General features: G+C 45.7%; 1 protein-coding gene across 5 annotated transcripts in view; it reads left to right on the top strand.

Moving 5' to 3' along the window:
• Window positions 1-22143, top strand: part of LOC118408435 (acid-sensing ion channel 1C-like) — a 273733-nt gene that overhangs the window by 247427 nt on the left and 4163 nt on the right. For 3 of the 5 annotated variants that reach the window (XM_035809252.1, XM_035809253.1, XM_035809248.1), the window contains 6 exons: window positions 14239-14389; window positions 16209-16336; window positions 18917-19067; window positions 19933-19989; window positions 20366-20519; window positions 21253-21344. In XM_035809252.1, coding sequence (XP_035665145.1) covers window positions 14239-14389; window positions 16209-16336; window positions 18917-19067; window positions 19933-19989; window positions 20366-20519; window positions 21253-21344 — 733 coding nt within the window. Of the gene's footprint in view, window positions 1-14238; window positions 14390-16010; window positions 16139-16208; window positions 16337-18916; window positions 19068-19932; window positions 19990-20365; window positions 20520-21252; window positions 21345-21430; window positions 21523-22143 lie in introns of all 5 variants that reach the window. The other 2 variants (XM_035809251.1, XM_035809249.1) reach the window with 2 other exon arrangements.

Below are 22143 nucleotides of genomic sequence, written 5' to 3'. Positions count from 1 at the left end.
ACGACAAGCCTTAGGGTAATCATGTACATGTTGTAAATCCGATCGTACGGCCGTATTTACGGGGCGATATCACGTGGAGAACGGTCGGTAATATGAAGAATAGTCGTCTTTTGAATACCGTGTAGACGGATTATTAATAAGAACATAGTTGATTATTAAACAAACAGCCTGAAACTGCAATTCTTTGATCACGATACTATTTTCTCACATGTCGGAAATGAAGAGACCCGCAGATAATAAAGATTTAACTAAGGATTTAAGAAAATGTGTTCGTGGTCAAAGCACCAAGAGTCAGCAGAATCCCATCATGACTCATACTCTGATTAATGCCCACATCTTATTTGTCTAAAGCTATTCCGAAGAGCAAGTAACGATAAAGTTTACTACTGTCCCCTATTAGAAGCGCCTCACACATATCCACGTGTCTACACACACTGCGTATTTCGGGTCAACGACCTAATGTGCGCCGCATGGAATGCAAAAATATCCGATGAATAACACAATCCAATCAATCCAACCTACAGTTTTCTTATTTCAAAGTATAAAACTAGTGTTGGGGATAACATTTTCGCAAAAAAAAAATCGAGGTGCTAATCAGTTCTGACGGTAAAGGACACGCAGCTCATTATCGACCTTATAAGCGCTACTGAGTGAGCTGGCATCACCGAAATCTGGTGTTTACCGCAAACGTGTATAAGATCGCAATTACACTGTTATTACGGTAATTACGGTAATGTTTTACGATATTAGTGCTACTGTTCAACGTAGGATTAGCCTACAAGAGAAATGCACCTAAATCGCTGTTGCGACAGCAAGCCATGTTGTTTACATTCGGTACAATCAAAAACCCCAAAACCAACCTCCGGACCGGACCGGGCAGGGGTTTCCTCCGACCGACCGGGCAGCCGTTTCCGCCAACCCTAGGTTTGTCTCGGTGCTGCAGGGTTTAATTTTACTGCAGTCTGTACAGTGTAGGCTTGTCTCGATGCTGCAGTGTTTAATTTTACTGCAGTCTGTACAGTGTAGGTTTGTCTCCATGCTGCAGGGTTTAATTTTACTGCAGTCTGTACAGTGTAGGTTTGTCTTGATACAGCAGGGTTTTATTTTACTGCAGTCTGTACAGTGTAGGTTTGTCTCCATGCTGCAGGGTTTAATTTTACTGTAGTCTGTACAGTGTAGGTTTGTCTCAGTGCTGCAGGGTTTAATTTTACTGCAGTCTGTACAGTGTAGGTTTGTCTCGGTGCTGCAGGGTTTAATTTTACTGCAGTCTGTACAGTGTAGGTTTGTCTCGGTGCTGCAGGGTTTAATTTTACTGCAGTCTGTACAGTGTAGGTTTGTCTCGGTGCTGCAGGGTTTAATTTTACTGCAGTCTGTACAGTGTAGGTTTGTCTCGGTGCTGCAGGGTTTAATTTTACTGCAGTCTGTACAGTGTAGGTTTGTCTCGGTGCTGCAGGGTTTAATTTTACTGCAGTCTGTACAGTGTAGGTTTGTCTCGGTGCTGCAGGGTTTAATTTTACTGCAGTCTGTAGTGTAGGTTTGTCTCGGTGCTGCAGGGTTTAATTTTACTGCAGTCTGTCAGGTTTTGGTATAGAGACTTCACATTTTGATGCTGTAGTTTGTTGATGTGTTTATTGCTTATATACTGTTAGGGATTATAATGGGAAATTAAGACACGCTGGAAATTTGTCGCCAGTAGACAGCTTTACTTATCAGTGCAACATCAGTGCAACATCAGTGCAACATCAGTGCAGCATCAGTGCAACATCAGTGCAACATCAGTGCAACAGCAGTGCAACAGCAGTGCAACAGCAGTGCAACATCAGTGCAACAGCAGTGCAACAGCAGTGCAACATCAGTGCAGTAGCATGTTGCATTATCAAACCTTCGGCAATCAGTCTGCCAATGGTTCGAACAATAACAGCTCACCGTGTCTTATTTGTGAAACTTCCATCTAGTTCATGATGTTCACCCTGTGTCTTAATAATCACTTCATGGATTCAGGCTGTTTTTTAGCAAAGCAACACCAACTGATAAATGTGAATAAAATTATTATCACATACACTATATTTATATACACAATTATTTAATCATTCATTCATACATCCTTCCATAACAGACCTACTGTATGTGTAATACTACATGTGTATGTTACACAATTATTCAGTAAAATTCCTTTTCCAATGTACCCAAAAATATAGTATGCTTGGGAGCCATTGTTGCCAAGCAGCTGGCATTCCAAATTATCTTTCATGAAAATCACTAATTTAACTTCTAGATATATAAGGTCTGGATTCCATATGCCTTTAGAGAGTGAAATTCCAGAGATTTGGGATCTGGTAAGTGTGTGAGTTAGAGAGTAAAATTCCAGAGATTTGGGATATGGTAAGTGTGTGAGTTAGAGAGTAAAATTCCAGAGATTTGGGATATGGTAAGTGTGTGAGTTAGAGAGTAAAATTCCAGAGATTTGGGATATGGTAAGTGTGTGAGTTAGAGAGTAAAATTCCAGAGATTTGGGATATGGTAAGTGTGTGAGTTAGTAAAATTCCAGAGATTTGGGATATAGTAAGTGTGTGAGTTAAAGAGTAAAATTCCAGAGATTTGGGATATGGTAAGTGTGTGAGTTAGAGAGTGAAATTCCAGAGATTTGGGATATGGTAAGTGTGTGAGTTAGTAAAATTCCAGAGATTTGGGATATGGTAAGTGTGTGAGTTAAAGAGTAAAATTCCAGAGATTTGGGGTCTGGTAAGTGTGTGAGTTAGAGAGTGAAATTCCAGAGATTTGGGGTCTGGTAAGTGTGTGAGTTAGAGAGTAAAATTCCAGAGATTTGGGACATGGTACGTGTGTGAGTTAGAGTAAAATTCCAGAGATTTGGGGTATGGTAAGTGTGTGAGTTAGAGAGTGAAATTCCAGAGATTTGGGATATGGTAAGTGTGTGAGTTAGATGGAAGTGGGCGAGGATTCTTGGCACAGAACCCTTCGGATCCTCAGCCGGGTATATGGAAGGCATTTTGAATTCCGGATGCATTTCGCACTAATGTAGCATTCCATATTCCAAGGGCGTAGCAAGTTTCCCTGCGGAATCCGGCGTGAGGGGGATATGGCTGTCACTTCTTAAATTACACAAATTTGGGGAGAGATCAGTAATGCTGGGGGATGGTGCTGTCACAATGGGGAGGGATCAGTAATGCTGGGGGATGGTTGATGTCACAATGGGGAGGGATCAGTAATGCTGGGGGATGGTGCTGTAACAATGAGGAGGGATCAGTAATGCTGGGGGATGGTGCTGTCACAATGGGGAGGGATCAGTAATGCTGGGGGATGGTGCTATCACAATGGGGAGGGATCAGTAATGCTGGGGGATGGTGCTATCACTCCTCTAGTGTAGACAGCTTTAATGCTACAGCAGTGCTGTCAGTACCCCCATGGTTACCCTCCACTAGTGTAGACAGCTTTAATGTTACAGCAGTGCTCTCAGTACCCCCATGGTTACCCTCCACTAGTGTAGACAGCTTTAATGTTACAGCAGTGCTCTCAGTACCCCCATGGTTACCCTCCACTGGTGAAGACAGCTTTAATGCTACAGCAGTGCTCTCAGTACCCCCATGGTTATCCTCCACTAATGTAGACAGCTTAATGTTACAGCAGTGCTCTCAGTACCCCCATGGTTACCCTCCACTAGTGCAGACAGCTTTAATGCTACAGCAGTGCTCTCAGTACCCCCATGGTTACCCTCCACTAGTGTAGACAGCTTTAATACTACAGCAGTGCTCTCAGTACCCCCATGGTTACCCTCCACTAGTGCAGACAGCTTTAATGCTACAGCAGTGCTCTCAGTACCCCCATGGGTACCCTCCACTAGTGCAGACAGCTTTAATGCTACAGCAGTGCTCTCAGTACCCCCATGGGTACCCTCCACTAGTGTAGACAGATTTAATGTTACAGCAGTGCTCTCAGTACCCCCATGGGTACCCTCCACTAGTGTAGACAGCTTTAATGTTACAGCAGTGCTCTCAGTACCCCCATGGGTACCCTCCACTAGTGTAGACAGCTTTAATGTTACAGCAGTGCTCTCAGTACCCCCATGGTTACCCTCCACTAGTGTAGACAGCTTTAATGTTACAGCAGTGCTCTCAGTACCCCCATGGGTACCCTCCACTAGTGTAGACAGCTTTAATGTTACAGCAGTGCTCTCAGTACCCCCATGGGTACCCTCCACTAGTGTAGACAGCTTTAATGTTACAGCAGTGCTCTCAGTACCCCCATGGTTACCCTCCACTAGTGCAGACAGCTTTAATGTTACAGCAGTGCTCTCAGTACCCCCATGGTTACCCTCCACTAGTGCAGACAGCTTTAATGTTACAGCAGTGCTCTCAGTACCCCCATGGTTGCTCTCCATTGCGAGTTTCGTCAGCTTTCAGCCCGAACCATGGAAGATCCCTTCTAACCAGATGCGAGGTTTTTAGTGTGTTGTTGTTGCCGTTAAGCCCTGAGGATCTCCTTAAATGGTTCGTCTCCACGGCGAATATTAGTCAAACAATTCTGCTTTCACTCGTGACCCAGGGGTAAACAACTCTCATAAAGGAGCGGCATCAAATTCCGCTCAATCATCCATTAACGGCCCCAGGCAGGTTTATCACGCACGCCGCCGTCGCCCCCGGAGACCAGAGCAAACATCTCGGGTTACTCCCCTTTGTGAATTTCTATCAGCTTTTCTCTCGTCAAGAAGCCATTAAGCTGAATGTGTCGGCTTTCTGGGCCCCATTGCGCTACACTGTGTTTCCATCGCGTTACACTGGTTTCTCCCCACTGTTTCCATGGCGTTATAATGACAATGTTGTGGTCTCTCACCACTGTTTCCATCGGGTTACACTGGCAATGTTGTGGTCTCTCACCACCGTGTGAACTATGGTCTCTCACCACTGTGTGTGCTATGGTCTCTCACCACTGTGTGTACCATGGTCTCTCACCACTGTGTGTGCTATGGTCTCTCACCACTTTGTGTACCATGGTCTCTCACCACTGTGTGTGCTATGGTCACTCACCACTGTGTGTGCTATGGTCTCTCACCACTGTGTGTGCTATGGTCTCTCACCACTGTGTGTGCTATGGTCTCATGTACACCTAACCCTAACCCTCCTTACTATCAGTAATAAGTGACAGTTCTAAGCTGACCCCTTACCTTCAGCATTAACTGAAAATTTTCAGTTCCGCCTTACAATCAGTGAACTCCTCCTTACCTTGGTAATAAGTGAAAGTTCTCAGCTCTCCATCAGTAATTAGTGAAAGTTCTCAGCTCCCCCATACAATCAGTAATAAGTGAAAGTTCTCAGATTTCTCTACAATTAGTAATAAGTGAAAGTTCTCAGCTCTCCATCAGTAATAAGTGAAAGTTCTCAGCTCCCCCATACAATCAGTAATAAGTGAAAGTTCTCAGCTCCCCCATACAATCAGTAATAAGTGAAAGTTCTCAGATTTCTCTACAATCAGTAATAAGTGAAAGTTCTCAGCTCCCCCATACCATCAGCAATAAGTGAAAGTTCTCAGATTTCTCTACAATCAGTAATAAGTGAAAGTTCTCAGCTCCCCCATACCATCAGTAATAAGTGAAAGTTCTCAGCTCTCCATCAGTAATAAGTGAAAGTTCTAAGCTCCCCCATACCATCAGCAATAAGTGAAAGTTCTCAGATTTCTCTACAATCAGTAATAAGTGAAAGTTCTCAGCTCCCCCATACCATCAGCAATAAGTGAAAGTTCTCAGATTTCTCTACAATCAGTAATAAGTGAAAGTTCTCAGCTCCGCCATACCATCAGCAATAAGTGAAAGTTCTCAGATTGCTCTACAATCAGTAATAAGTGAAAGTTCTCAGCTCCCCCATACCATCAGCAATAAGTGAAAGTTCTCAGATTTCTCTACAATCAGTAATAAGTGAAAGTTCTCAGCTCCCCCATACCATCAGCAATAAGTGAAAGTTCTCAGATTGCTCTACAATCAGTAATAAGTGAAAGTTCTCAGCTCTCCATCAGTAATAAGTGAAAGCTCTAAGCTCCCCCATACCATCAGCAATAAGTGAAAGTTCTCAGATTTCTCTACAATCAGTAATAAGTGAAAGTTCTCAGCTCCCCCATACAATCAGTAATAAGTGAAAGTTCTGATTTCTCTACAATCAGTAATAAGTGAAAGTTCTCAGCTCCCCCTACAATCAGTAATAAGTGAAAGTTCTCAGCTCCCCCATACCATCAGTAATAAGTGAAAGTTCTCAGCTCCCCCATACCATCAGTAATAAGTGAAAGTTCTCAGCTCCCCCATACCATCAGTAATAAGTGAAAGTTCTCAGCTCCCCCATACCATCAGTAATAAGTGAAAGTTAGCCAGTCCAAGGTTGGCCCCAGATTTGTAGCCTCCATTTTGCAGTAGGGTGAAACCTGACACCAGCTGAGCTCAGGGAGGTTAATTACCACAAAGATTGTCTCATCAATCTGCCATGGCAACAACAGGAAACTTTCGCCTCTCAAACAACACTTTCACTGTCCCTGTGTACAGAGGGGTACCATGGTCCCTCCCCAGTGTGGGGTACAGAGGGGTATAAGGGTCCCTCCCCAGTGTGGGGTACAGAGGGGTACCATGGTCCCTCCCCAGTGTGGGGTACAGAGAGGTACCATGGTCCCTCCCCAGTGTGGGGTACAGAGGGGTACCATGGTCCCTCCCCAGTGTGGGGTACAGAGGGGTACCATGGTCCCTCCCCAGTGTGGGGTACAGAGGGTACCATGGTCCCTCCCCAGTGTGGGGTACAGAGGGGTATAAGGGTCCCTCCCCAGTGTGGGGTACAGAGGGGTACCATGGTCCCTCCCCAGTGTGGGGTACAGAGAGGTACCATGGTCCCTCCCCAGTGTGGGGTACAGAGGGGTACCATGGTCCCTCCCCAGTGTGGGGTACAGAGGGGTACCATGGTCCCTCCCCAGTGTGGGGTACAGAGGGGTACCATGGTCCCTCCCCAGTGTGGGGTACAGAGGGGTACCATGGCCCCTCCCCAGTGTGGGGTACGGAGGGTACCATTACAGAGGGGTACCATGGTCCCTCCCCAGTGTGGGGTACAGAGGGTACCATGGTCCCTCCCCAGTGTGTGGTACAGAGGGGTACCATGGTCCCTCCCCAGTGTGGGGTACAGAGGGGTACCATGGTCCCTCCCCTGTGTGGGGTACAGAGGGGTACCATGGTCCCTCCCCAGTGTGGGGTACAGAGGGGTACCATGGTCCCTCCCCAGTGTGGGGTACAGAGGGGTACCATGGTCCCTCCCCAGTGTGGGGTACAGAGGGTACCATGGTCCCTCCCCAGTGTGGGGTACAGAGGGGTACCATGGTCCCTCCCCTGTGTGGGGTACAGAGGGGTACCATGGTCCCTCCCCAGTGTGGGGTACAGAGGGGACCATGGTCCCTCCCCAGTGTGGGGTACAGAGGTGTATAAGGGCCCCTCCCCAGTGTGGGGTACAGAGGTGTATAAGGGTCCCTCCCCAGTGTGGGGTTTAGAGGGGTACCATGGTCCCTCCCCAGTGTGGGGTACAGAGGTGTATAAGGGTCCCTCCCCAGTGTGGGTACCTTGTGTTCACCATTAGTAGCTGATTGCCAATGCTGTAAGGGTTAAAGTCATTACAGGCAGACAGTAGAAGTTTTTTTAATGTAATGGCCTCATCACAAGTCTGTATTTGCACCATCCTTAATTTGGATGCCCAGTTAAGCTCACAGTGGTGAGAGATCACCTTGCATATAACCCTGATGAATAGGCCTAGAAAATGGACCCACGTTTACTGCTCCTATTAAAGTCTTTGCTGAAGGACATGGGTTTAATTGAAGCCATCCCACGAGGCTTGTAATGGGCCTGTAAAGCCTGTAAACTGTAGGCAGCGGGCCCTGACTCCACACAGTGCAGTTTTACCTGTAAAGCCTGTAAACTGTAGGCAGCGGGCCCTGACTCCATACAGTGCATATTACCTGTGAAGCCTGTAAACTGTAGGCAGCGGGCCCTGACTCCACACAGTGCAGTTTTACCTGTAAAGCCTGTAAACTGTAGGCAGCGGGCCCTGACTCCACACAGTGCAGTTTTACCTGTAAAGCCTGTAAACTGTAGGCAGCCTGCCCAGACTCCACACAGTGCAGTTTTACCTGTAAAGCCTATTGTGAGCCCAGTTTCTGCTGTGGTGTGGGCCCAGTTTCAGCTGTGTTGTGGGCCCAGTTTCTGCTGTGTTGTGGGCCCAGTTTCTGCTGTGTTGTGGGCCCAGTTTCTGCTGTGTTGTGGGCCCAGTTTCTGCTGTGTTGTGGGCCCAGTTTCTGCTGTGTTGTGGGCCCAGTTTCTGCTGTGTTGTGGGCCCAGTTTCTGCTGTGTTGTGGGCCCAGATTCTGCTGTGTTGTGGGCCCAGTTTCTGCTGTGTTGTGGGCCCAGTTTCTGCTGTGTTGTGGGCCCAGTTTCTGCTGTGTTGTGGGCCCAGTTTCTGCTGTGTTGTGGGCCCAGTTTCTGCTGTGTTGTGGGCCCAGATTCTGCTGTGTTGTGGGCCCAGTTTCTGCTGTGTTGTGGGCCCAGTTTCTGCTGTGTTGTGGGCCCAGTTTCTGCTTTGTTGTGGGCCCAGTTTCTGCTGTGTTGTGGGCCCAGTTTCTGCTGTGTTGTGGGCCCAGATTCTGCTGGGTTGTGGGCCCAGTTTCTGCTGTGTTGTGGGCCCAGTTTCTGCTGCTTTGTTGCGGCCCCCAGGTGTTTGGTATGCCGGCTGAAATGGGAAAGATGTTATCTGCCTTACCGACGTGTGTAGAATTTCTCCACTTGCCGGCCACTCCTCCGTTATTGATGTGGTTTGTGTCTGCAGCATTAGTGATGGGTCTGGGCTTCGGGATCAATACTTGTAAACCCACACTGGTGTGGAACCCTCACCACCGAGACCCACACAGGTGTGGAACCCTCACCACCCAGACCCACACAGGTGTGGAACCCTCACCACTCAGACCCACACTGGTGTGGAACCCTCACCACTCAGACCCACACTGGTGTGGAACCCTCACCACTCAGACCCACACTGGTGTGGAACCCTCACCACTCAGACCCACACAGGTGTGGAACCCTCACTCACCACTCAGACCCACACAGGTGTGGAACCCTCACCACTCAGACCCACACTGGTGTGGAACCCTCACCACTCAGACCCACACTGGTGGGGAACCCTCCCTCACCACTCAGACCCACACTGGTGTGGAACCCTCACCACTCAGACCCACACTGGTGTGGAACCCTCACCACTCAGACCCACACTGGTGTGGAACCCTCACCACTCAGACCCACACTGGTGTGGAACCCTCACCACTCAGACCCACACTGGTGTGGAACCCTCACCACTCTGACCCACACTGGTGTGGAACCCTCACCACTCAGACCCACACAGGTGTGGAACCCTCACCACTCAGACCCACACTGGTGTGGAACCCTCACCACTCAGACCCACACAGGTGTGGAACCCTCACCACTCAGACCCACACTGGTGTGGAACCCTCACCACTCAGACCCACACTGGTGTGGAACCCTCACCACTGAGACCCACACAGGTGGGGAACCCTCACCACTCAGACCAACACTGGTGTGGAACCCTCACTCACCACTCAGACCCACACTGGTGGGGAACCTCACCACTCAGACCCACACTGGTGTGGAACCCTCACCACTCAGACCCACACTGCCCACCATAGTTAATTGCCCACCATAGTTAACTGCCCACCATAGTTAACTGCCCACCATAGTTAACTGCCCACCATGGTTAACTGCCCTCCATAGTTAACTGCCCACCATGGTTAACTGCCCTCCATAGTTAACTGTCCACCATAGTTAACTGCCTACGATAGTTAGCTGTCCACCATAGTTAACTGCCCTCCATAGTTAACTGTCCACCATAGTTAACTGCCTACGATAGTTAGCTGTCCACCATAGTTAACTGCCCTCCATCGTTAACTTCCCACCATAGTTAACTTCCCACCATAGTTAACTGCCCACCATAGTTAACTGCCCACCATTGTTTACTGTCCTCCAAAGTGCCAACCTCCCATCAAAAACCATTAATTCCCCAACTGGATGAAATAACTGCCAATAATGCCAGCTGCAAGCACAGATTAATAGGAAATAACCTGCCAACTTATCAGGGACTCAGCGGTGCGAGGCACTGCAGGGTGGGAACTAATGAAATCTTATTGCAAATCCTTGTCCCCAGGCTAATTGAACGTGACAACAGGGAATAGGAATGGGATAACATTATTGTTGCAAAGTGAAGGGTTTGATGATTACGCACGGTTGGGTTTGTTGGGTTTGGCTTTTCTGTAAGCTGCAGAAATATCACGCCCTTCTTTCCTTTACTGGAAGCTGTCACTAATGGACAGTGGATACTGTATGAGAGGTCTGACTCGTTCCAATGTTACCCAGATGCTTGTGTGACTGGTTAACCTTGCATATCATATTACCGAGATGCTTGAGTGACTGTTACCTTGCATATCATATTACCGTCATGACGTAGGCAGCATTGTAGAGTCTAAAATCGCCTCGATGCGAACCGTGGGCGGTTTCATGCATGTCCAGTGAGCTCCCGAAGATCCACTTCAACATTCCGCCCTCATCAGCATTCCCCGGGGCAGCGTTAGCCTTGGGCAGCAGCGATGCGCTGCAGACGGCACATCAGTCAGGCAGATTCCTGATGAGCGGCTGACACGGCTCCTGCCAGGCGCGATGGGAAACACTGAACATGCCTCTCCATCACTCCGGCTGCAGGCTCCATCACTCCAGCTACAGGCAGGACTTAAACAGCAGGGAAAGGGAAAGTGAGACAGCTGTGGCAGACAGAAGAAGTGAAAGTGAAGCCATCAATGGAGTCCCTGTGAAAGTGAGGCAATGCCACGATGCTTCAGTGGTGCAGAGATACTCTAACTCCAGGTGTTTGGTACAGATAAGTTTATAACAGGATTATCTGTCCCAGTTGGTTGGTATGTTTGCAAAACTGAAAGTGAAAGTTATTGTGGGGTTGCTATTGACCTTCAGAATGATTGGATTGCATTTTATCCCCTCATTAAAGGATTCCGTCTGGCGAGGGCAGGATGACCGATGGGAATGATGGACATTAAATTCCATTGATTTTCCCCGTCCTTTCATCAGGACGTGCTGCGCTCCGGTTGGGAGAGTCTTTGATTTCCGTTTCTGGGGAATTCTGGCCTTCGATTGGCTCCGGTGCCTCTCTTTGAACCCGGCCAGACGGTCGATAATGCGCAGCAGATGCAGGGGTTGAGGGCCGGCGGATTGTGGCGCGGACAGTTATTTGGGCTGGCGGATCGTGGCGCGGACGGTTATTTGGTTTGGGTGACCTCTGGGACCACAGACGCCCCATTGTTCCATTATGGTTCATGGCTGGAGTTTGCCATGATGAGAAGCAATTGGAAGTTTTCCAATAGTCCGCAGAAAATACGATGCTGACAAATTCTACTACAGTCAATGAACATTTGCAAGGCCATTGTCAAGGGCACAATGTTGGAATCTGACATGCAGCTTGCTGTTGGAAGTTGAGATATACATGATGTATGCAAGGTGGTCAGTTATCATAAATGGTGTTGATATTTATCAAAATTGGTATTAAGGTGGTTATTCAGTTATCAAGGATGGTATCAAGGTGGTTATTCAGTTATCAAGGATGGTATCAAGGTGGTTATTCAGTTATCAAGGATGGTATTAAGGTGGTTATTCAGTTATCAAGGATGGTATTAAGGTGGTTATTCAGTTATCAAGGATGGTTTTAAGGAGGTTATTCAGTTATCAAGGATGGTATTAATGTGGTTATTCAGTTATCAAGGATGGTATTAAGGTGGTTATTCAGTTATCAAGGATGGTATCAAGGTGGTTATTTAGTTATCAAGGATGGTATTAAGGTGGTTATTTAGTTATCAAGTATGGTTACTAGTATTTCTTACATCAGTCTTACCTACAGCTTACGATATCAGCCCACCTGGTTGTAAGGTGACTGAGATGTGGGACTGGAAATCTCAACTGGAACTCTAGAATTAGTCTGGAGGCAGTTCGTCATTCTTTCATTTGATAGCCAAAATGGAAGTTTATTGTGGTCTTAAATCTGATTGGATACATTCCATCTTCCGGTGTTCCATTTGATTGCCACTAGCTGCAGACATAATACTATTTAAACTGGCAACAAAGTCAGTACGAAGATTTTAAACATTAGAAACAATAATGGTTATAAATGTACATTATATATTACAATCTGTACGCGCTAAAAATGTAGTACATGTGCGGACATTAGTTATCAGAGAATGCTTTGAAGGATTTTGTGGGAGCTGTTTGTGCTTCAAGTCGAAGATTGTTCCATAACTGAGTGGCTCTGTGAAGGAGGGTTTTCTGGGTTCGTGCATTTTTGGGAATTGGTATTGACAGGTCGTTTCCATTTCTAAGCTACATATCTTCATTCTGCCATTACTGTTGTCATGTCTGCACTGATGAACTTTGTGCCAAATTAACGATCAGTGGACATTGTGGTTAATCGTTAACAATAAGTATGGACCATGGATATACCTATGGACAATGGTTAACAATATGCTACTATGGCAGACCTTGGTAAGTATGGACCATGGATATACCTATGGACAATGGTTAACAATATGCTACTATGGCAGTCCTTGGTAAGTATGGACTATAGATATACCTATGGACAATGGTTAACAATATGCTACTATATAATGGCAAGCCTTTATAACATGTTAAGTGTGGAGTGTGGCCCATGGATGTACTATAATGGGCAGGGCTACTCAGTATCTACTCTGAGGCTCACAGACTAAAACAATTCTGCACTATGGTTTAGAAGCGCCCCCTGTCGGATGTGCCTGTAACAACAGCTAAGTACACAATAATGCACGTTGACATTTCTTAATGGAAAAACACACAGAAAGGTTCAGTACACCAGCTTAATGTTTGTATCATCAGTTGAATATTTCTCTGAAATCACACGCTGAAAATACATATCAATGCCCAAGGAAGATCCCTGTAATGTTGTATGTAAAGTATGACTTATTTTGTTGGGCTTGCTTAATCATCTTCTAAGTCCCAGGAGACGCATAAGGCAGTAAAAAAGGCAGTAAAAAAGAATGGCTCCTGGAGGTGAAGCTGTGGTAGGTTTGTCCCAAACTCTTATCTTCCATGATGTAGCTTATTATGATATATCAGACCTCGGCCCAGAGAGTCGGCAACTGTGTCAGACCCACACCTGGTACAGGTACATGTGTGATAACAAAGGTATAACTGTGATGATATAGTTCATTATGTAGCACGTATGTGTAATATGTGTTTTGCACTAATCACACCTTTCTACATGGCATGGTGTTTTCAGATGTTGTGAAAATGTGTTACTGGCTGTGTAGGACTCTGCAAGAGGATAGCTACAATTATGGACGCTGTACTATAATAGTTCCATTTTTAGTCAAGGCAATACATGTTACAAGATAAGCAGATAGTTTTCTGTTCTAAACAAACTGTTTCCATATCTTTTATTCTTTATTTCAGGTGTGAAAAAAAACATTTAAAATTGCATATTAAAAGATGGCTTTAAAATGTTTCATTTTGCAGGTAAAATGATGAAATCCAATGTATTCAGATATCTATTGTTAAACACTGCAGAAGGCAGAACTCAAATCTACAAGCAGCATTAAAAAAGCTGATGAGCTTCCTTTCAGGTCTCCTCTAAGAAGAAAAGTGGATTTCAACTTAAGTAAAACCTTAACTACAACATTAAATACAACATTAACTACAACATTAACTACAAGATTGTAGGTGGTTACAGGTGAAAACCAGCTGTGCCAGTTTGTATTAGGTGGTTTCTAGGTGGCTGTGAGATCCAGCTGTGCCAGTTTGTATTAGGTGGTTTCTAGGTGGCTATGAGATCCAGCTTTACCAGTTTGCAGGTGTTTGTAGGTTTGGGAAGTGCTGTACATGTTTGTGTTTTGTTTATGTTTATTGTTTACTTTTCAGGTCTTCACCAGGTATGGGAAGTGCCATACATGACTGTTTATGTTTATGTTTGTTGTTTACTTTTCAGGTCTTCACCAGGTATGGGAAGTGCCATACATGACTGTGTTTGTTTATGTTTATTGTTTATCTCCTCAGGTCTTCACCAGGTATGGGAAGTGCCATACAAGACTGTGTTTGTTTATGTTTATTGTTTACTTCCTCAGGTGTTCACCAGGTATGGGAAGTGCTATACCTTTAACTCCGGGAGTCCGAACCAGCCCGTGCTGAAAACGCTGAAGGGCGGGATCGGAAACGGGGTGGAGTTTTTCCTGGACGTCCAGCAGGAGGACTATATGCCGGCGTGGGGAGAGTCAGGTGAGCAACAAACTTTCACTTTCACTGTTAGATATACCCTTAAATTTATCATTGTAGAGTCAGGTAAGGAATAAACTTTCACTTTCAAATATACCCTTAAACTCATCATTGGAGAGTCCGGGGTCATAGCCGGGGTCATCACAGCTTGGGCTCATTTCTGTGTGAACCTGAACGGGTCGGGAAGACTCCCAGACACCTGTGACCCACTACTGATACATGTGTTCATAAAGTCACTTATCTAAAGACAGTAGAAACATTGGTGGGAGACGTTTTGTTGTGTATGACTTATGACCAGTGTTGGTCATGATTACAAAGATTTGAAAATCAGAAACATTTTAAGATTAGGCTCTACTGTATTTCAAAGTTGCATGCCTGATTACTTTGTTGATCTGGACAATTCACCTTGTCTATGTTAAAGGAAGCAACACATTGGAAGAATGGCAAAGGAAATGGCTTCTGTAGTTCAATCCTGATAAGTGCCATATCATGCACATAACAAACAAATGAACACCAAATGTGTCCTCTTACCAGTTTTGTGGTCAGACATTAAAAACCACAAAAACCCACCCATACCTGGGTGTTACATTAACAACTGGGCTGAAGTGGGGTGTCCATGTTAACGAAATAACAACCAAGGCTAAACAGACATTGGGAGTAATCAAACGCAACTTGTGGGCACTTGCATACACGTCACTAGTAAGACCTAACCTTGAATATGCCGCTACAGTATGGGACCCGTATACAAAGAAAGGCAAAGATAAACTTGAAAGGGTACAGAACCAAGCTGCCCGATTCTGCACAAACAACTGTAACAGGGATTCTAGTGTTACCAAAATGAAAACAGATTTGCAGTGGATGTCACTTGAAGACAGAAGGAAAATATACAGACTTTCCATGATGTACAAAATGACCAATAAACTGGTGGACGTACCAACGGATAAGTATCTAATACCAGCTCAAAAAAGAACAAGAAACAGTCATGCCTTCAAATACCAGAGTTACCAACCTAGGATTGATGTGTTCAAAAATTCGTACTTTCTCAGAACTATCATAGAGTGGAATTTGTTATCACCAAGTACAGTAGGGGCATCTTCTCTGGGTAGTTTTAAAGAACGCTTGCAGATAGATGTGCAAAAGTTAGGGGTAACGAGTCGTTCGGTGTAATATAACCAGCTGCTGCCGTGCCGCGTGCCTGCGAAGCTGGTGTGTTACGCCAAACGACGGTTATACCGGCTATATAGATACAGATACAGATCTAAATATAATCACGCTTGCTGCCCATACAAATTTTAACTCTCCAGGCTCGGGAGATATACTATCAATAATAGCCTTTAACAATGATAGAATATGGAACAAGCAAAGACAGTCACAGCTCTTCACGCATTGGTAGACAAAGCTGTCCACCCTTCCGTAGAGGGCCCATCATCTTACGTCTGACACGATATCTAGAAAAGCAGTTAATGTTTGCATGAAAAAAAGTTGCCAACTCTTCTGATATGAAGCCACTAGAAACAAACCAGTAAACTAGGAGTTAGATGTTGTTAGACCAGTTACCCAGTAGTACATTCAAGTTGTTATTTGCTGTTCTCTGCACGGCTTTTCTCCACATGTTGTTTTTCAGATGAGGTAACGTTTGAGGTTGGGCTGAAGGTGCAGTTACACACGCAGGAGGAGCCGCCCTTCATACATGAATTGGGGTTTGGCGTGGGGCCGGGCATGCAGTATTTCCTTATGACCCAAGAACAGAGGGTACAGTCTTTCTCTGCACTAGCCGTGTGTGCGTGTGTCATATTAACCCCATACTGCCTTTCGCCCACAGATGAAGTAACGTTTGAGGTGGGCTTCAAGATTCAGCTGCACACGCAAGAAGAGCCGCCCTTCATTCATGAACTCGGCTTTGGCGTGGGGCCGGGCATGCAGTATTACGTTTCAACACAAGAGCAGAGGGTACAGTTCCGTTCTAAATCCTCACCAATAGCGCCTTGAGCTGCAGATGACCGGAATCTGGTGCCCAACCACGACCCAGCATCCACACATCTCTCCTTCATCTGGGCCAAGTTTGCTAAGAAACGTTCACTTGGCATGAGGCTTTCTCCTCAAAACAGCATGTTACTATAGCAACAACAGGCAAGATTGCCTGCCAGCAGCTAGAGGGACAGTTTCACAGTTGCTTTGTTCCTGTGTTCTATAATGAATACATGACTGACGTTGACAGTTTTTGCATGAGACAGTTTGGTTGTGGCTGACTGTTGGAGATTAGACTTTTTAGCATATTCTTTTTGCTGAAAGCTCACAGTTAAGATTAAAAACAAAGTACAGAGAGCCAGGAAAAACTTAACATGCCAACACTTTGTAATATTAGATAGCTGTATCATTATCAGTGCATGCAGAACCTATTGTGTGGACAGCCATGACATTTTGCTCTGTCAGCTGAGCTCTGACTTCCCACTGTCAGCCTAACTAACTGCGCTCCCTCCTCTCGGCAAGGTAGGGTCAGCTCTAACATTTGAGCTGATGATCAAAGCTTACACAAGGAGATGCTGAACAAAAAGGCACAACCACTGTCGCCCTCCTCATCCATAAGGTCGCACTTTTGTTACCCTGGCAACCACTGTCGCCCTCCTCATCCATAAGGTCACACTTTTGTTACCCTGGCGAGTTTACATTTGAAAGTGACTCATTATTGTTGATTCTGAGGAGTGTGACAGTGATCATTGAAAATTTGATTTCAAGTTCAGCATTGCGCTGTGATAACAATCAACACATATGAGCTTCCATGACAAGGCTTGCACAGCAAAAGGTCTAGAAAACAAGCTTTCTTGCGTTTTTTCATCTTTTCACAATGACTTATCAGGCTTAGGGCTTGAAGAAAATTTTAGTCGAAACATGTCAGAATCGGACATGACCTAAAATCTGAATATTTTGTTAGTCCCAGAGGTTGCAGGTAACTGTATCTGAAGTACATTTAAAAAATCAGATGATGAAGTCATCAAACTGAATTGCAACATGTTGCCACATAAGGTCATTGGGACTCACGAAGTGGCTAAATTTGTGTCGCTCTTGAGAGGAAGTGCCATTCAGCCCTCCGTGGATATCAAATGGTGACAGCCAGAAAACATGATCTGACCCTGCTATTGCTCTTGTTAATCTTCTGAAATAATTCTTCACTTGTTATACTTTTTTCTTGCTATCCTCTTCATGTTAATATGTGCCCTCCTCCTGACAATGCTGATAAACATAACCTTTTATTTGCATGGCCTCCATCCTCCACCTCGCTACAAAGAAAGTAAAATTCGGGACGGATTTTCTGCAATTTCCCCCTACCTTTTGATATTGGTACTGCAGGAGCTACAAATTTTGCTGCAAGCTTGTAAGATAAAAACTTCATGCAACTAAACTAAAGCATGCCTACTGTAGTGACTAAACTGGACAACTAACGTTCACACTAACAACATGTCCTATAATCAACATTCACACTAACATCCTGTCATACAACACTCACACTAACAACATGTCCTATAACCAACACACACACTAACATACTGCCCTATAACCAACACACACACTAACATACTGCCCTATAACCAACACACACACTAACATACTGCCCTATAACCAACACACACACTAACATACTGCCCTATAACCAACACACACACTAACATACTGCCCTATAACCAACACACACACTAACATACTGCCCTATAACCAACACACACACTAACATACTGCCCTATAACCAACACACACACTAACATACTGCCCTATAACCAACACACACACTAACATACTGCCCTATAACCAACACACACACTAACATACTGCCCTATAACCAACACACACACTAACATACTGCCCTATAACCAACACTTACACTAACATACTGCCCTATAACCAACACACACACTAACATACTGCCCTATAACAACACACACACTACCTCTAACCAAACCTCACACTGTCTGTCGCAGTGGCCACACTACATGTAACCAGACTTAACTCTGACGTCCATGCACCAGACCTGACACCGACTGTCCTTTATCAAGCTCTAGGCTCTTTCGTTTTTGTCTAAACAAGCTGAGCAAGAATCAACTTGATCTGTCTTCCCTGCTCTCCTCTGATATTCTGTCCCTTTTCTCAACAATTACATGATGTTTGCTACCATCATGTGTTTGTTACACTATTTCTCAACAACTGTGACTCAGCTGGATATGTGCATCTTGGAAAACCGACCTCTTCTGCACTCGCACCATCCAGTTATTTGCCTGTTGTTCCGTCAGGCGAGACGTGCCTGCACCCAGATGTGGAGGCTTTAAGAAAGTTGTGCACAGCAAGCCAGTTGATACACATATCCAGCAGAGAAAAAGATCTTAACTTCTCTCACTATGGTACATGTGTTTACCATCATGTTTTTGACGATGGGACGACTGCCTTTTCTTGACCTGCATGTTCAGCTGCCATGCTTAGGGGACTGCTGAAGTGACCTATGACCTGGCTGATGACACGTTGAATGACCTTATTTTCCAGATCACCTACCTGCCGGCTCCGTGGGGTCAGTGTAAGGCAGAGAACGACCTGACCTTTGACTTTGCCAAGTACACGACGTCGGCCTGTCGAATCGACTGTGAGACCAAGTTTGTGGTGAGCCAGTGTGGATGCAAGATGGTGCACATGCCAGGTATGGGAAACTTTTACTCCCTCTCACACATACTCTTTCTCTCTCCCTCTCTTTCTTTCTCTCTCTCTCCCTCTTTCTTTCTCTCTCTCACCAAGCATCCTCCTAACGCCCGGTCCCCAACGGCATTTACCTTATGGGGCCCTGCTGTCCCAGGGCCTACCTACGGGTATTATGATTGTCGCCACAAACAAGCTGTCAACCAATCAGAGAACAGGCCTTCCTTGGGCTTCATTTTGTCGGAAGCTGTCTCGCAAAGGCCGCTGGGAAGCTACCAGCCAATCATGTTACGTCTTACCATGACTTTGTTTGCTCACCATGCCAACGCCCGATCCCCAACGGCTGACTGCCCATATAAGGGCAAGCTCATTAATATCTAATAAGTAGGGCGGGTAATACCGCCGGCAAAAGGGAAGGAAAGCAGAGTACAGTCAGGAATAAATGACTGACGGTACTCTGCTGTAGGAGAATGTCACCAAGTCTTTTCTTAAGAAAGAAGAAATATTTTTCCTTGGGTCTGGCACTTTTCCAATAGTTTTCAATGTCATGATGTATAACTGCAGCTGGGAACGTAACACAATATAGGGCAGCCTCTTAAGACCAATTATGTGATGATCTTATTAACATATGAAAATCCGTGTGTTGAATGACAGTTATGGTCATAATCGTTGGGTGGTTACGTATTGTAGGCAGAAGAGCTGTCTATAGCTATGATATCACTTTGTGATGGTAGTTCAGCACCAAGGACAGGCATGCATGCTGTCCACTGTCAAGATGTCCCTTTTAGGCAACAGAACATCTCAGGTTAAAAAGTATATCTTTTTATTTCTTGTTAAGTTACAAACTTCAATGTTTGCCATTTCTGCAGGAAATTTCCCCATCTGCACTCCGGATGTTTATGTGGAGTGTGCTGATCAAGCTCTTGGTAAGGAACGCTTCTTTCCCTTTCTTAGAAACAAGTTCTCGGTAAGGAACGTTTCTTCCCCTTTCTTAGACACAAGCTCTCGGTATAAGGAATGCTTCTTCCCCTTTCTTAGACTGCCTTTAAGTTACCCGTGTCCACAGCTCTGAGGAACGGTCTGCATGTACTAGGGAAGAGGCACTCTGTGCTTCCACTTACTTGTCTAGAAAGAGTTTCTGTAGTGAACTGATACCTTTAGCACCTTCGTTCCTCCCATGCCCCTATCTCGGTGTGGTACTTCTCACTTTTTTTTAGTAATTTTCCCGTTAGATTTCCTGATGAAGTTGGGCAACAAGAACGTGCGTGATGTGAAAACTAACTTGAGTAATTTGTCCTTCAGATTTTCTGGTGAAGTCAGACAACAAAAAGTGTGTGTGTGACACGCCCTGCAACACGACGCGCTACAACCTGTTTATGTCTCATGTCAAGTTCCCCAGCGAGCAAGCCGTCAAATATCTGGCTAGAAAGTACGGCAAGCCTGAAGACTACTTCAGGTGAGTGTGAAAGTGCTTCAGGTGAATGTCCTTCAGGTGAATGTGCTACAGGTGAATGTGCATGGACCACTTCAGGTGTGAGTGGATGTTGGTAAATCATATAATTGTGTAACCTGATTCAGTCCTCACGTCGCTTGGGCAGGCTTGGGCAGGCTATGTAGCTAGTGTAGACTCTCTACGGTGCAGATAAACCTTTCTGTCGGTGTTTGAAGAGAGCCTACACTAGTTACATAGCCCGCCCACGCTATGTACATGTAAGGGCTGGACTCCAGGTTATTAATCGTGTTGGCATGCTGTAGTTAACTTTGGTAAGCTGCCATAGAATGGCTTTTGCTTTAAAACTTGAAGCTTGTAGTTTGTAGCTCCTTGTGTGAAATGCTTAAGTGGGGAAACTACAACATGAAAATAATATTGCTGAAAAGACTTTCTAAGAGTTTTGTTAGAATATGGGTGTGAAGAAGGAAAGACTAAGATTGGCACATGAAACTGAGCAGAAAAAAGGACAGTGAAAATATGCATAATATCAGCTGTTACAATGAGAGGTTTCATAGTCGGTGGTTTCCCCACTTCACTTCCCCCAGCATAAACATGACTTCATGAACCAGCGTTTAGTCCAGAGCAAAGAGTAGCTGAGCTGAGGATGCAGAACTTGCATGTCCCGCCAGTAGTGGGTAGAAACTCCGGACCCAAATAAAAAAAACAACTCCCAGGGTATTCTTTTCTTCACACACAGGAAAAACACCCTGGTTTTGAACGTCTTCTTCGAAGCGCTGAACTATGAAACAATCGAGCAGCAAAAGGCGTACGAGGTTGCGTCCCTCCTCGGTAGGTTGTGGTGTGTAGAGTAGCGCGTGTCGTGTCGTGGTAATCTTGACCTTGGGGGTGTTCTGTGTCTTTCTCTCCTCGTGCAGGAAGAACACTCTGGTGATGAATATCTTCTTCGAGGCGCTAAACTATGAAACTATCGAACAGCAAAAGGCCTATGAGGTAGCCTCTCTGCTGGGTGAGTCTCGCGAGTTCTCATCCCCCTCCCACCCCCGCAGGTGCATGGCAATGGATTCCTCCACAAGCCTGACCACTGGAATTGGGTAGACAAGGAACAGACCATGTTGGATTGAAGGGGGATGTTTGTCAAAATGCTTTGTTTTTCGTGTGATTCTTTTTCTGCACAAAATGATGTATAACTGAGCTAACACCCTCTCCAGTCTTCATGGGTACTTCTTAAGATCTGCCTCTGACTTTGGCATGACACTGATGCATGGCCAAACAAAAGGCCCCCTTCAAGCTGAACACAAGACCCCCCCCAGTCCTACCCAACACCCCCCAGCTACAACAACCCCCCTCCCAGCCAAACACAAGACCCACCCACCCCAGCCCAACACAACACCCCCCCCCCAGCTGAACACAACACCCCCAAGTTGAACACAAGACCCCCTCCCAGCCCAACACAACACCCCCCTCCCAGCCAAAACAAGACCCCCCTAAGTTGAACACAAGACCCCCTCCCAGTCCTACCCAACACCCCCCAGCTACAACACCCCCCTCCCAGCCAAACACAAGACCCACCCACCCCAGCCAACACAAGACCCCCTCCCAGCCCAACACAAGTGGGGGAGCACATCAT

This window comes from Branchiostoma floridae, unplaced genomic scaffold, assembly GCF_000003815.2.
Source record: "Branchiostoma floridae strain S238N-H82 unplaced genomic scaffold, Bfl_VNyyK Sc7u5tJ_1585, whole genome shotgun sequence".
Classification (NCBI taxonomy): domain Eukaryota; kingdom Metazoa; phylum Chordata; class Leptocardii; order Amphioxiformes; family Branchiostomatidae; genus Branchiostoma; species Branchiostoma floridae.
The sequence above is the reverse complement of the archived record's forward strand: the minus strand, read 5'-3'. Positions and strand labels throughout refer to the sequence as shown.